This window comes from Cotesia typhae, unplaced genomic scaffold (genome assembly GCF_013202065.1).
Source record: "Cotesia typhae breed Kobodo isofemale line unplaced genomic scaffold, CoteBio_Ctyphae scaffold_13, whole genome shotgun sequence".
NCBI classification, from domain to species: Eukaryota; Metazoa; Arthropoda; class Insecta; order Hymenoptera; family Braconidae; genus Cotesia; species Cotesia typhae.
The window spans coordinates 5,447,868-5,462,671 of record NW_027423774.1 but is presented as its reverse complement, the minus strand read 5'-3'; the positions used below and the strand labels follow the sequence as shown (position 1 = coordinate 5,462,671).

The 14,804-nt window shown below is 27.2% G+C and overlaps 3 protein-coding genes across 6 annotated transcripts; 2 read left to right on the top strand and 1 right to left on the bottom strand.

Annotated features, from left to right (window-relative positions):
• Window positions 1–1,132: 1,132 nt before the first annotated feature.
• Window positions 1,133–4,093, top strand: LOC141535316 (odorant receptor 94a-like). Its single transcript, XM_074255183.1, has 6 exons — window positions 1,133–1,199; window positions 1,302–1,500; window positions 2,363–2,737; window positions 2,857–3,061; window positions 3,144–3,299; window positions 4,023–4,093. The coding sequence occupies exons 1-6, from the start codon at window positions 1,133–1,135 to the stop codon at window positions 4,071–4,073; spliced, it is 1,053 nt and encodes a 350-aa protein (XP_074111284.1). The 3' UTR covers window positions 4,074–4,093.
• A 59-nt stretch (window positions 4,094–4,152) lies between these two features.
• LOC141535335 (kelch-like protein 10) lies at window positions 4,153–8,854 on the bottom strand. The gene is made up of 7 exons (XM_074255205.1): window positions 8,588–8,854; window positions 7,826–8,495; window positions 6,547–6,872; window positions 6,105–6,466; window positions 5,799–5,921; window positions 4,671–4,838; window positions 4,153–4,562 (listed from the first exon to the last, which is right to left on the bottom strand). Exons 1-7 carry the CDS (start codon window positions 8,707–8,709, stop codon window positions 4,447–4,449), a joined length of 1,887 nt encoding a protein of 628 aa, XP_074111306.1. The 5' UTR covers window positions 8,710–8,854; the 3' UTR covers window positions 4,153–4,446.
• A 1,410-nt stretch (window positions 8,855–10,264) lies between these two features.
• Window positions 10,265–14,764, top strand: LOC141535346 (15-hydroxyprostaglandin dehydrogenase [NAD(+)]-like). Of its 4 annotated transcripts, none has more exons than XM_074255219.1 (6): window positions 10,265–10,489; window positions 11,411–11,554; window positions 11,902–12,025; window positions 12,203–12,309; window positions 12,932–13,260; window positions 13,333–14,764. In XM_074255219.1, exons 2-6 carry the CDS (start codon window positions 11,462–11,464, stop codon window positions 13,445–13,447), a joined length of 768 nt encoding a protein of 255 aa, XP_074111320.1. In that variant the 5' UTR covers window positions 10,265–10,489; window positions 11,411–11,461; the 3' UTR covers window positions 13,448–14,764. The 4 variants fall into 4 exon arrangements, with proteins under 4 accessions (XP_074111320.1, XP_074111323.1, XP_074111322.1 ...); XM_074255221.1 differs by having other exon boundaries at window positions 10,280–10,489; window positions 11,416–11,554; XM_074255222.1 differs by having other exon boundaries at window positions 10,278–10,489; window positions 12,932–13,462.
• The last annotated feature ends 40 nt before the right edge of the window (window positions 14,765–14,804 follow it).

Sequence of the window (14,804 nt, the reverse complement as noted above, 5' to 3'; positions counted from 1 at the left end):
TATGTAATGTAATTTTATATATATATATATATATATATATATATATATATATATATATATATATATATATTATATCTTATCAGCTCTAATTATGTAATATATGATTTCATACATTGTTATGTTTATAGATTCACATCTGTAAAATATACTCAACGAATTAAAAACACTGCTTACTGGATTAATATCAGTTTCAGTGAAAAAATCCGTTTCTAAAATTTTTTTCAGATTTTTAGTGAAAATAACTGTCAATATGGTAGTCTGGTGAAGATATCTGAAATAATACAAAATTTTTTAATTCAATTTTTTTCAGTTCCGTCATTAACCTTTCATGAAAAAACTTGATAGTTCTTTGTTTAATTGTAATTAACACATTTTGATTGGCAATCACACCGCATTTTCTCAATTTAGTCGGTCATATATTTTATTTTTTAGTCAACTCAATTTTCGCAGTGATTCCACTACAGAGTCAACGTATGCAGGCGTATTCACTTGTAAGCAAATTGCATAACCGAACACGAGAAGCGAAGAATAAAATTTTAGAATTTTTTATAATTGAATTTTTATTTAAATTCTAATTCACAAGTTCAGTTAAAAATAATTCCATTTTAAGTCAGGCGATTGACAGTCTGTAATTTATAAATTTAAATTAATTCAACTTAAAAGTTTTATTCTGAAAAAATTATTTTGATAAAATTAAATATTTAACTATGATAAATAAATTTTTATCGAACAATATAATAATTGTGAAACAATCACTCACTTTGTTGGACTGTAGATAGAATTGAACCTCGCAATGCAAAGTTCCAAGCTCGACTGACACAAGAGCTTATTTTATTATTCCACCCTCTGTCCACTTAGTCCATTTGTGTCTTTTCTCGATAATACCGATAATAACCGCGTCAATAATTCAATAAATTTTATAATTTATTCTGTCTTCCTTTATTTGGAAAACGCAGTACAATAATTAAAATAATCGGTGCAATTTCAAAAATTTCTCTGTATGAATAATAAACCGCACAATTACCCGGCGATAGTCTACTGCAAACATAGCTTCTAAGGTCAGCGGCTTATAAGATCCTTTATTGTCTTAATATGAACTTATAAGCCGTAGAAGTAAACTTATTCAAATAAAATGGAAATTTTCCGAGAAAATTTAACTCTTCTTTTCTACTTGGGCGTGTGGAAACCTTCGAAATGGAGTTCTGGAACCATTAAATCATTTTTGTACTCGTTCTATACTATCTTAATAATATTTTTATCTTATAATTTTCTTATAACTGAACTATTGGATCTAATTTTAGTGACGAGTAACGTGACTGAGTTTATAAATAATTTTTTTATGATAACCGCGATATTTTCCGGATGTGTAAAACTAGTTATTTTTCTCCGTTACCGCGACAGTTTTGATAAAATAATTGATGATTTAAAAAAGTACTTGCTCAATGACAGCAACACAAAAGAAGAAATGGATATGTGGAATCGCACCAGCAAAAAAATTAGGTAATTTTTTAGTTTTTAGTTTTTTTTTTTTTTTTTTTTTGAATTGTGATTTTTAAAAAGTTTTATTATTAAAATTTTTTAAAAACTTTTATTTTTAGATCTACTCATTAAGGGGGTATTCTAGTCTAAAAGCATAAATTTCAGGTAATTTTTTAAAGTGCCGTAAAAAAAAGGCAATCAATATTTTTACTATCCATTTTTTTATGTTATTTATCAACATTACAAGAATACAGAAAAAAATAAAAAAGTGAAAAATGTTGAAAATTAAAAAAAATAGCAGCTGATGAAGTGGGAGGGTCTAAAAAAATTGGCAGGTGACCATGACTACGATTCCAGCCTTCCTAGCAATCTGAAATAAAAAAATTAAAAAGATTATTAATGTAGAGTAATGTCGCTATGGTATGAACCAGGAAAAAGTTGAAAAAAAAATTTTTTTTTAAAATGGCAACTGCTTGAAAAAAAAAAATTTTTTTTTTCACTACTTTTTTTGACTTTTTAAAATTTTTTTAAAATATTAAAAATTGAAATTTAGTGAGAACCGTAGTTTATGCCATAGCGACATTACTCTAGATTAATAATATTTTATTTTTTTATTTTTTATTTCTTGTTTTATTTTTTTTTTTTTCTTGTTTTATTTTTTCGTTTTTTTTTTTATTTTTTTCCCACTTTATCAGCTGCTAATTTTTTGAATTTTTTTATTTTTTGCTGCATTCTTGTAATATTATTTAATAACTTATAAAAAAATAGACACTAAAAATATTGATTGCCTTTTTTTTACGGCACTTAAAAAAATGACCTGAAATTCATGCTTCTAGACTAGAATACCCTCTTAAAATTAGTATTTTCTGTAAATTTATTAAAGATACTTGGCAATATTTGCCGTATACACAAACTGCATCGGACTGATATTTTTCACTTCGGGCTTCGTGGGGAATATCAAGAACCGCGAATTACTTTATCGAGCCTGGGTACCTTACAATTACTCGCAACCTGCAAAGTACTCGGCAACTGTACTGAATCAATTTGTCGCCGTATGCATACTGTCTTTTGTGAACATCGGATTTATGCTTCTTTTCTTCGCGATAATGATCAGCATTTGTGCGGAATTGAGTATATTCCAATCGAAATTTCAAAGGTATTTTTCTTACATCGATTATCATCAAGATGATTGCTGCAAAAATATTCATGCTTCAAAGTTAATTGGTGAAATGGTCGATACGTATCATTCTATAATAAGGTATTTTATTTATAAATTTATTAGAGAGAAAAAAAAAATTATTTTTTTAAAATAAGCAAAAAAACTAGAGCAAGAAAAAAATTTTTTTTAAAGATTAATAGCTTAAATTTTAATTACAGATTATTTGGAAATGTTCATAGCTTATTGTCTTGGGTAATATTGTTTGAATATTGCATTGGAGCGGTTATTTTTTGCACAAGTGCATACTACATGTCAAGAATGAAAGTTTTTTCTGTTGAATTTATCTCTTGTGCTTCCTATATTACAGAGATAATGTTGGATTTATTTATTGTTTGTTTTTCTTGCAATGAAGTAACTCTTGAGGTAATTTTTTATCTAAATATCGCAATTTTTTTCTTTAAGTTTCAAAATTAGTAATTTTACAATAAAATATATATTATCTAAGTTTCAAAAGCTTCACGGTACTTTTTACGATTGTCATTGGTACATGTTAAATAATGAGGATAAAAAGTCATTAGGATTCATGATGGTGAATTCAATAAATCCGATATATTTTACGAGTGGATATGTCATTAATTTATCTATAGAATCTTTTACAAAGGTAAGTAATATCTCATGAAAAATTCAAATTATTCAAAAATTTTTTGACATTTTCAACTTCCCGCCAAGAAAATTTAAAATTAAAAAAAATTTTTAAAGTTATTGATTTTACCCCGTTTTTCGATAATCGAGTTTTCATCAGATCTCGACGTTTTGAGTCCTAGGAAGCTTCCCTGAATGTTTTCGTAAAAAAAAAAAAAAATAAATAAAACCACAAAAAAAATTTTTTTCAAATGTGGTTTTTTTGGAATAACTTTCAAACGGCTCTACCGATCAATTTAAAAAATTAATCAGCTCTTAACATAAAAAAAACTACATCGATCGCTACCAGTCCGATCAAAATCGGTTGATTCGTTCGTAAGTTATCGTTGTCGAAAAAAAAACTGAAAAAAGTGTTTTTTCGGAATTACTTCGAAATTTTTCAATTATTTTGAACTTAAAAATTTTTCATGAAGTTTAAAAAAAATCGATTTATTTATTAAAAAGTTTTTACGGTTTAAAAATTTAAAATATAGCGTTTTATCAAGATTCTTTTAGATTTTTGAACTTGGAGAGCTCAAAAACGTAAGAAGTGAAATTTTGAAAGCTTAAGAATAAGCGGGAAGTTGCAGGGATGACCTTTAGGGTTTTCCAATATTTTTTTTTTTATTTAAAATATTAAAAAAAATATATATATATATATATATATATATATATATATATATATATATACATTTTTTTTCAGGTAATTAAAGTGTCATACAGTATATACAACGTGTTACAAAGTACCTTATAAAAATACATTCCTATAAAATTAAAATAAATAAAAAGTTGTTAAAAAAAAGCTGACTTTATATTTTATTCCAATTTCAATAATAAAAATTTACATTAATTACCAATAAGAAAAATCAAAACATTTTTCAGTGTAAAGTAAGATCTTAAAGTGGATTTTAAAATGACAAAATTTATGTCAAACAATAAAATAGTTTTAAAAAATATTTTTATAAAACACCAGTCTGGATTCTTGATAGTTCTTCAGGCCGACTAAAGTCAAAAACTCTAACAAATAAATAAAAAAAAAATAAAAAACAAAGTGGCTCTAATAATTCTTGGTAAAATAATTGATAAAAAATTTTTTTTCAATAAATTAAAAACAATCATTTTATATTTTAGTATCTATGCGATTGCGAGCCAGCGACGGATTTAGTGATTTTGTTCTCGAGTTCAATGTGCGGACCTTCTCCACTTTGATCAGGTTTTCCGCGGTTTTTCGCTCCAGCTTGTCCTGGTAGATAAAATTCTTATCAGTTTATGATGTAAACAATTTTTTTTTATTAATTTAATTTATATTAAAAAATATCTGTATTTATTTTTTTATTTATTATTTAATTACCTTGGCCGAAGTTTTTGGTTCTGCTGAGGTAGGAGTAATCTTTAGCATTCGATAATCCAGGAATGACACAAGCGCTTAGAGCACTTCTGTTCAGGTTCATCGATGAAGCGTTATACCATTTGTTTGTTTCGGGGTCGTAACACTCGACGTCAGCGATTGTTGTGTATCCTAATTAGAAAAATTATTTTATTTATTTTCAATTAAGTTAGCCGACATCTAAAAATTAAAAAATTTTTTTTATTTAAAAAATTATTCCAAAAAAAATTTGATTTGTAAAAAACTTTGAAAGATTGTAAGTGCAATTTTTAAAAAATATTTTTTAGGTCTAATTTAACTAATTAAAAAAAATTTAAGACGTCGGCTAATTTTAGTATTATAATTGAGAGACATCTGATAATTTTTAGAATTTTCCTAACAATTAAGTTATAGCAAGAACAATTTATTTAAAAAATACTATGTTTAAAAACCCTAAAAAATTATGAATGCAATTTTTTAGAAATGATTTTATAGATCTAGTTTAATTAAGCTCATCCCGATGTTACATTCATCGAGACCTTTCATTTGAGTACTCACATCAATTTTTCATATATTTTATATATTTATATATATTATATATTTGTATATATGAAAAATATATCAAAAATGCATGTGGGTACTTAAATGAAAGGTCTTGATGAGTGTAACATTGGTATGAGCTTAAATCTTTAAAAACTTCAATATTTGAGAAAGTGCATTGCAATTTAACATATATCTTGTGAACGATTGACGTATTTAAAGATATTAGCTCACCCTAACATGACACTCATCGAGATCTTTCATTTAAGTACCCACATCAATTTTTCATATATTTTATATATTTATATATATATGTATATATATTTATATATGAAAAATATATGAAAATGCATGTGGATACTCAAATGAAAGCTCTTGATGAGTGTAACATCGGAATGAGCTTATATCTTAAAAAATGTCACTATTTAAGAAAGTACACAAATCACGGCAGTCACATAGTGACTGTAAGGTCGCTAGTTAATACATTAATCATGTAATTTTTTCAGACCCAGTAAAAAAAAATTAATAATTAAAATATTTTTCTCCATATTAAAAATTACCAAAAATATTTACCATCATATCCCCCGATAACAAAAATCATATCATCCAAAATAACAGTAGCAAAGTTGCTCCTGGCCCTTAACATCTGCGTGACTTCTTGCCATTCATCCGGCTGATTCGGGTTGAACTTTTCCGCTGGGAAACCCAAAACCACTCCAATGAATAATTAATCTTTAATCCAAATGATCGAGCATAAACCCGCCAGGATACAGAACTCAGACGCTTTTATACAACTTTTAGCGTCTGCAATCCTCTACCCTTAAAGTACCCTACACCCGCATACGCTTTAAGAATTCGAGCACCAAATAAAATATTCACCAGAAGTGAGCCGGGTGAGTCCGCTGTAGCCGCCAAAAGCATACAGACTGTCACGGAAAGCCACCAGGGAAACACCGGTCCTGGGATTTATCATCGACTTTATGTAGCTCCACTGGCTAGTCTCAACGTCAAAAGCTTCCGCAGACCTGTAGATGTCTTCTCCGTTGAATCCACCGACTATGTAAATCTTATTGTCCAAGGCTGCTGCTGATGCGTCTGACCTTTGCTTGTGCATCGGCGGAATCATCTCCCACTGGTTGCGCTCCGGTTCATATCGTTCGCCAGAGGACAATCTGATGCGCCCGGTTGAGCCTCCAAGGGCGTAAATTTTTCCTCCGTGAGTACAAACGCTTACATAGCACCTAATATTATTATTATTATTATTATTATTACTATCTATTATTAAATTAAAAAAAAAAATTTTTTTTATTTTTATCAGCACCTGACATGATACATGCAAGCCTTCTCCTGCCATTCCTTAGTCACCGGATCATAACACCGGACTGTGTTAAAATGCTCCTGACCATCGTAACCTCCGATCACGTAAATTAAATTATTTAAAGTACACAGACCGTGATAAGCTCGAGGAACTACATCAGTGTTTACTGACAAGAACCACCGGTCTGCTCTAGTGTCGTAAGTTTCGATAAAACTAGTTGGTGATCCTCCGCTCCAGCCTCCGACCGCAAACAGAATTTCATAAGGGATTCGCGGGCGAGAATATTTTTCGCTGGTTCTGTTTGAGAGTTCTATTATCATTTGACATTCCTAGGAATAATTTTTGGTATTGATATTAATATTTTTTTTTTAACAAAAAAAAAATACTTATTTTACAATTCAGAATTAATATTAAAATTTCGCAAAAAAAATTGCAATAATCTATATTATTAAGAGAAATCGATTTTTTTTTAGTGAAATTTAGTGTCATTGCAAAGATCTTGATTTAAATTTGTGCCTTTTCAACATTTCATATCATTCTTACCGATAGTCAATTTATAATGATAAGTGTTTAGGCTGTATTCGAAAATGCTCTATCTCTAGACACATAATTAAGAAATGACCTTGTATCTCGTGAAATATTGACATTTTTAGAGATATAAGCTCATCCTGATGTTACACTCATCAAGACCTTTAATTTGAGTACCCACATCAATTTTTCATATATTTTATATATTTATGTATATTATATATATGTATATATGAAAAATATAGAAAAATGCATGTGGGTACTCAAATGAAAGCTCTTGATGAGTGTAACATCGGGATGAGCTTATATCTTAAAAAATGTCATTATTTAAGAAAGTACAGTACAATTGAACAAAAGTAATTATTTATGAAAGCAAAATTTTATTTATATATAGTTCACAAGTTATGGCAGTCACATAGTGACTGCAAGGTCGCTATTTTCAATAATTATAAAAAATAAAATTTTAATCTTTATATTTTTTAAAAAAATATTAATAAAAATTTTGCTTAAAAAATATTGAAGATGAAATTACACAGTAAAAAATTTTGTGTCATTGCGTCAAAAGATTTTGTGTTAAATAGTTAACACTTTTATGTGTAAATTAAACACTTATTGTGTTCAATTAACACATAAAAGTGCTAAATTAACAAAAAAAAGTGTTAAATGTTTAACACAAAAATTTTTAACACAAAATTTTTATGACGCATTGACGCAAAATTTTTTACTGTGTATCAAAAATGAAAGAAAAAAAAACCTTGTCATCCTGAATAGGTTTCCATGTCAAAATATTACTGGAAATAAATTTGGAATTAATAAGCCCAAATCGAATGTACTCGACAAGATCCGGCAAATACCCGGCTCGATTACTTTCATCGACTTCTACCCAGCTTTTAATCGCTTCAAAAACAAGCTCTTCGCTCTTGACATTGAGCTCATCATCGCTGAGAATCTTGCACAGTTCTCCACAAGAAAGTTCCTTGAACTCAAAACTCTCGCGCCATATCTTCTTGAAGTTATGCCTGATGTACTTCCTAGCCTTCTCTTCAAGGTCGTGGCAGAAGTAGCTTTTTGCGTACTTGTACACCCCCAGGCAGTTTTCGGGGCTCAGTTCTTGGAGCAAAAATTGGCAGCAGAGCTGGACCACCCCCAGGACCTCGAATTGGTCCGCAATAGGCAAGAGTTGCTCGACATTCGCAACAGTGACCTTGCAATTCCCTGTGTAGGCGTAATCCAGGATCAGGGAGAACAACTCACCCGGTATCCAATTTATTGTCACTTCCTGGGTCTCTCCGGAGTTTCCTTTCCAGCTTTTGGTGAACAAAGCTTTGAAGTAAGGACTCACTGCTGATAAAATCGCCCGATGGATCGGGAAAATTTCTTCTTTTGAGCAGATTATTTTTCCATCGCAAAGTTGATTCATTGCTCTGAAAAAAAAAAAAAAAAAAAAAAAAAAAAAAAAATTTAATTAAAAAAAATCAATATTTATTGTATAAAAAAATTGATTGAAAAAAATTACCGAAGCTCAGACCAAACTGCTGGGAATTCAATAAGCCGATAATCAATCGGCAGACAAACACATTTTTTTTTATCGCTTTGCTTTCGTTTAATCTGCTGTCTGTGCCCCAAATAATTGGGCATCTCAGATTTAAACAATTTTATTTTATTTTTGTTTGAATATTATCTTTAATTTTATTAATATATACCGATGTTATTATTTCAATTGATGTATTTTGGTGTTTTATCCGATTGCGCTAAATGCGCAGCCGTGATATTGACATTTGAACGATTAAATTTATCAAACAAATGACTACCATTATTATATTCATTTTTACAATTTTATAATCGGCAAAATTTCTAAAATTTTTAATTTTTCTTCATAAATTTTATTATTTCTTCTTTAAAAAATAATTATTTACAATAATTTAATGATACTAAAATCAGATATTTTTTATTTTATTCATCAAATTAAGTTAGAACTAAAAACTGGAGTTTTTTTAATTTTCCAAAAGTGGAATTTTTTTATAATTATTTCTTCATTCAAAAAAAGTCTCAAAAGTTTAATATTTCTTCTTTGATTTTTTTAATTGTTACAAAAATAAAAAAAAAATTGTAAAATGTATGTTAAATTCAATAACACTGAAGTTGAAAGATATTAAAATTTTTTTTGGAATTTTATAGCAATTAAATTATTAAAAAAAAAATTAATTAAAAAGTTTCAGATGTGAAAATTAATAAAAATTACAAATTAAAATTTTTATGAGGAATTTTTTTATTGTAATTAATCTATTAAAAAATTTTTTAAAATTGACAGCTGGCCATTGACTTCAGTATCATATTTTATCTATAATTTTTCAAGTTTCCAAACGTGGAATTTTTTTATAATAATTTCTTCATTCAAAAAAGTCTCAAAAACTGTTAAAATTTAATATTTCTTCTTTAATTTCTTTAAATGTTATAAAAATAAAAAAAATTGTAAAATGTTTGTTAAATTATTATCAAATTTCTTCTTTAATTTTTTAAATTATTTAATAATAAAATAAAATCGAAATCCTTCCCCGTGACACCCAAAATAATTTACAAGGCACCAGGATGAGGATCGATATTTTCTGTAAATATATACTCTCGAAATAAGAAAGCGAACTGGCGTAGGCGTAGGTGCAGGAAACACACGCGGAAGGTGTGGGAGGAAAACAACCCCCTTGGACATTACCTGCAATCATACTACCACTACCACCAGTTTTACATACATTTTGTATTACATATCAATATCAGATCCCGCAAATGGAATGAAAGAACCGTCAGTGTGAGTAAAAACAAAACTTGCGCTGAGTCAGCGACGTCGCGCCGACGCACCAGGAGCCACACCTCGCGGCTCAAAACTCCGATCTGCTACTCAAGACCGATGCCCTCAGTTCTCAGTTCTGTTCTGTAAAATTACCGGTGCACCCTCTGAGTCTCACGTAATTTTTAATGGATACTTACACATAATTTATACTTGCGCTCAATAATTTTGTGTGATTTCCAGCGTCTATATATTTACAGTGAAAATAATAATAATAGTTATATATATATATATATATATATATATATATATATATATATATATATATATATATATATATATATATTCACCCCCGCAAGCTCGTGAGTGACATTTGTGCTGTATAAATCGTATCTATTCATCTCTATCGCTACTGTTTAGCAGACTCTGTCTGACTCATCCTCATTTATTCCCTTTCTCCTTCACCGTGAACTACACCAGGGCCAAGAACGTTTCGGCGCATTCAAGGTCGTCTTCACTTTCATCCACTTTCATGTTTTCTGCAATTGTATTTTTATAAATAAATATATAACTACTTGCTGTATTTTGGAAAATATAAAAATAAAAAAAAAAGTGAAGTTATTACGCATTGATCAGGTCAGTGATAAATATTCATTGATTTTTATGAAAATTAAGTTAGCCGACATCGAAAAATTTTTAGAATTTTTTTTATTGAAAAAATTATTACAAAATAATAAAAAAAATTTTTAGATGTAAAAATATTGAAAAACTCTAAGTACAATTTTTTAAAAATATTTTTTAGTTCTAATTTAATAAATTAAAAATGTAGGCTAACTTTATTGTAACAATTTAAGTATGAAAATTAAGTCAGCCGACATTTATAAATTTTTAGAATTTTTTTTATTAAAAAAATTAAGAAAAAAATTCAATTTTAAAAAACTTTTAAAACTCTAAATGCAATTTTTTAAAAATATTATTCAGTTCTAATTTAATCATTTAAAAAATTAATAATGTCGGCTAACTTTAGTCTTATAACTTGAATAATAATACTAAAGTTATCCGACGTTTTTGATTTTTTTTTTTTTTTTTTTTTTTAAATTATAACAAAAAAAAACTTTTAAAAAATTGCATGTGTAATTTTTAAAATTTTCTACATGTGAAATTTTTTTTTTAATAGTTTTTCAATAAAATAAATTATTAAAAATTTTATATGTCGGTTAACTTAATTTTCATATTAAGTTAGCCGACATTTGTAATTTTTTGATTTTGATTAATTTATTGAATTTAAACTGAAAGATATTTTTTTAAAATTGCACTTACAGTTTATCAAATTTTTCATAAGTGAATTTAAAAAAAAATTTTTTTATCATTTTTTCAATAAAAAAAAAAAAAAGTATGAAAATTATTAAAAATCTGTTGAAATAATTTTAATAAATTGTGACTAAAAAATATTTTTAAAAAATTGCTCTTATGGTTTATTAAATTTTCTACATAATTTTTATTTGATTAAAATTAAAAACAAGTATTGATTTTGCTGACAGTGATTTTTTTTTCAAGGTCAGACTCGAAGAAAAAGAGCGATTATTAATAATTGAATAAAAGTTTAAAATGGAACTGAAAGGACGAGTCGCCTTGGTTACTGGAGGGTCTTCTGGGATCGGCAGAGCTTTTGTTGAAGAATTGCTCAACCAAGGAGCGAAGGTAATTGTTAACTTTTATATTTTTAATTGATTTTTTTTAACAGAGCCTTGACTTGAGATGAAAAAATGTATTTTTTAAAATTCACAATTTTTTACTGAGATTTTTATAAAATTAAGTTTAATAAATGGAAAACAATCAAAAAATTAAAAACGTCAGCTAACTTTAGTGTTGTAGATTTTTTGGTAATTAAATTGGTATGAAAATTACAATTCCAGTATACTTATAGGCAAATAAAAAGTAAGCTTTGTGATGAAGAAAAATCATAGGGAGGCGAAATTAAAAATAGAGTTTTATTTTTAAATGAATTAGAATACTATGCTGAAATATTTAATACTTGTGTTTCCAAGGTTACGATTTGTGATATTAACGCTGAAGAAGGAGAAAAGTTAGCGAACGGACTAGCTCTGAGGCATGGCAAAGATCGGGTGCTTTATTGTCAGTGTGATGTCACTGATTATCCACAGTTTGAAGGTATAAATTTTTTTTATTTGTTTTAGTTATCATGTTTAATGTGAAGAATAAATAAAAATTTATTATTTATTATTATTATCATCAGAATTATCTTGTTAATGTATTTTTTTATTTCTTACTTAATCTTATAAAAATAAAATTTTATAATTTATGAACGATAGTTTTTTTTTTTTATAGAATCATTTCGAATAACAATTTCAACGTTCGGTCATATTGATATTCTTATCAACAATGCTGGGATAATGAATGACAGATTCTGGGAACTTGAGGTCGACATTAATCTCGTAAGTTATTAAAATATATTTTTTTATTACATAAAAAAAAAAAATTAATTATTTTTGTTTTATGATTTATATTATTAAGAGATTTAGAAAAATTTTGTATCCAGAATAGTTATATAATAAAATCGGCTTTTTTAGTTAAATTAAGTGACATAATTAATAAATGACCTTGTATCTCAAGAACTATTGACATTTTTAAAGATATAAGCTCATCATTATGTTACACTCATCGAGACCTTTCATTTGAGTACCCACATCAATTTTTCATATATTTTATATATTTATATATATATATATATATATATATATATATATATATATATATATATATATATATATATATATATATATATATATATATATATTATATATTTGTATATATGAAAAATATATCAAAAATTGATGTGGGTACTTAAATGAAAGCTCTTTATGAGTGTAACATCTGGATGAGCTTATATCTTAAAAAATGTCAATAGTTGAAAAAGTACAGTGCAATTTAGCAAAATTCATTATTTAATAAAGTAATATTTTATTCATTTATAGTTCACAAGTCATGGCAGTCACATAGTGACGGCAAGTTTGCTAGTTATTATTATTAAAAAAAATTTCTTTTAATTATTTTTAGAATGGAGTTATCCGTGGAATGTTATTAGCACAACGATATTTAGGAATAGATAAAGGAGGCCGGGGAGGTATTGTGATAAACACAGGCAGCAACGTCAGTCTGAACCCATACGTCAGTGTCCCAATATATTCAGCAACTAAGGCAGCGATTGTCAGCTTGACCCGAGCTTTTGGTGACAAGTATCACGTGGACTTGACTGGCGTGAAGGTGATGTCTTTGTGTCCCAGCACGACTGACAGCAATCTTGTCCGCGATGTTGGAAAGCAATTGCTTTCGCCCAGATACGAGGACGCTTGGCGACGTGACACCGCCTCTTGCATCCCTCAGAAGTATATTTTAAAATTTTTAATTTTATAAATAAAATTATTATTAATAAAATTTATATTTTAATTTTTTTTTAGAGCCGAACATGTGAGTAAAGCACTGGTACACGTGCTGGCAAACGGAAAAAGCGGAAGCGTCTGGCTGGTAGAAAACGGACAGCCAGTGCGCGAAATAGCCTTCCCGAAGCACTAGAGACCTTGAGAAGAATAAATAAAGTTTAAATAATACAAGTACAATTATTGGAACAAAGTATAAAAAAAAAAAATTTGATAAAAATTTTGGAGACCTCGCTTTACCTGCTGAATAATTCCTGCCGTTTTTTACACCGTCGAAATGTTTTAACGAAATTAAGCGATTATTATCCGGCCAAAAAAACTCCCGCTCTTTTATTATCAATCTAAAGTTATTATCAGCATTCGCTATTTCAGTGGTCATTTTCGATCTTTAATACTTATTTATAATAATAAGTAATTAAATAAATAACAAGTGATTTATTGATATAAATTTTTAAAGTAACCAAGGTGCAAAATTAGAGGAAATAATAATTAATAAAATAAAGTTACTTGCGGCTATAGCCAAGTAAGTGGGCTTTTAAGTAAGTCCAGGTTAAATTAAGGAGATCCACGCGAAGTAGTCAAATTTTAAAACTTCCTGAAAATTTATAAATTTATTCTACGTAGCCTAATAATTAATAAAAAAAAGTAACTGGTTTAGTTTTTAGTTAACAAGATGGCATAATATGATATCAATATATGAATTTTAAACAAATTTCTAAGACAAATATTATAAAAAATTATTAAAAAATTATTAAAAAATTTGCATGAAACTTTACAAATTTTTTGTAATTTATTTTCACATTTTTTTAGAATTTTATAGCAATAAATTTTTATAAAAAAAATTAAAAATGCGTTTGTTAAATTAGGACTAAAAAAAATTTTTTTTTTGCACTTTCTTCATCAAATTTTTTACAAATGAAATTTTTACTGTATTAAAAATTAAAAAAATTATGACATTAAAATTAGCAGTCACTAGATAATTTTTTTTACAAACAAATTTGATTGAAAAAATAATTTTTTTAAATTTGCATTTTTGATTTTTTTTAATTTCTATAAGACAATTTTTTTTTGTTTGACAGTTTTTTAATTTTTTTTAATAATTAATAATTAATAAAAAAAATTTTTTAAAATAGATTTCCGGGATATTTAATCAAATATTAGATTTGAAAATTGTAATTTTTACATGTAGGTAAATGGAGATTTGCCAGCCGTATATTTGGCTAAGAATTTAATGTAATTAACGATTAAAAAAAATTCTACTTTCACTGAATTTGATTGAAAAAATAATAAGCTTTTGTCTTGTATTTACTTGGCATTATTTTTTTTTTATAGACATTCTTTACACTAGGAGGGTACTTGGATCTCCTTAAAGAAAATTACGAGTCTATAGTCGACAAAATTATAACTCTTTGTTAATATAAATAATATAATAAACTGCCGCTATTTATATCAACTTTATATCATTCATATATTAATATTTAAAATTTAAATTT

What these genes read in the sequence shown, in the direction of transcription:
- LOC141535316 (XM_074255183.1), top strand. Translation starts at nt 1,133, where the DNA reads ATGGAAATTTTCCGAGAAAATTTAACTCTTCTTTTCTACTTGGGCGTG. An exon ending in ACGTATCATTCTATAATAAG is followed by an intron (nt 2,738 to 2,856) that starts GTATTTTATTTA and finishes TTTTAATTACAG; the next exon opens with ATTATTTGGAAATGTTCATA. An exon ending in CTATAGAATCTTTTACAAAG is followed by an intron (nt 3,300 to 4,022) that starts GTAAGTAATATC and finishes ATTTTTTTTCAG; the next exon opens with GTAATTAAAGTGTCATACAG.
- LOC141535335 (XM_074255205.1), bottom strand. Translation starts at nt 8,709, where the DNA reads ATGCCCAATTATTTGGGGCACAGACAGCAGATTAAACGAAAGCAAAGC. An exon ending in GCTTGCATGTATCATGTCAG is followed by an intron (nt 6,467 to 6,546) that starts GTGCTGATAAAA and finishes TAATAATATTAG; the next exon opens with GTGCTATGTAAGCGTTTGTA. An exon ending in AACCAAAAACTTCGGCCAAG is followed by an intron (nt 4,563 to 4,670) that starts GTAATTAAATAA and finishes TTTATCTACCAG; the next exon opens with GACAAGCTGGAGCGAAAAAC.
- LOC141535346 (XM_074255219.1), top strand. Translation starts at nt 11,462, where the DNA reads ATGGAACTGAAAGGACGAGTCGCCTTGGTTACTGGAGGGTCTTCTGGG. An exon ending in TGATTATCCACAGTTTGAAG is followed by an intron (nt 12,026 to 12,202) that starts GTATAAATTTTT and finishes TTTTTTTTATAG; the next exon opens with AATCATTTCGAATAACAATT. An exon ending in GCCTCTTGCATCCCTCAGAA is followed by an intron (nt 13,261 to 13,332) that starts GTATATTTTAAA and finishes ATTTTTTTTTAG; the next exon opens with AGCCGAACATGTGAGTAAAG.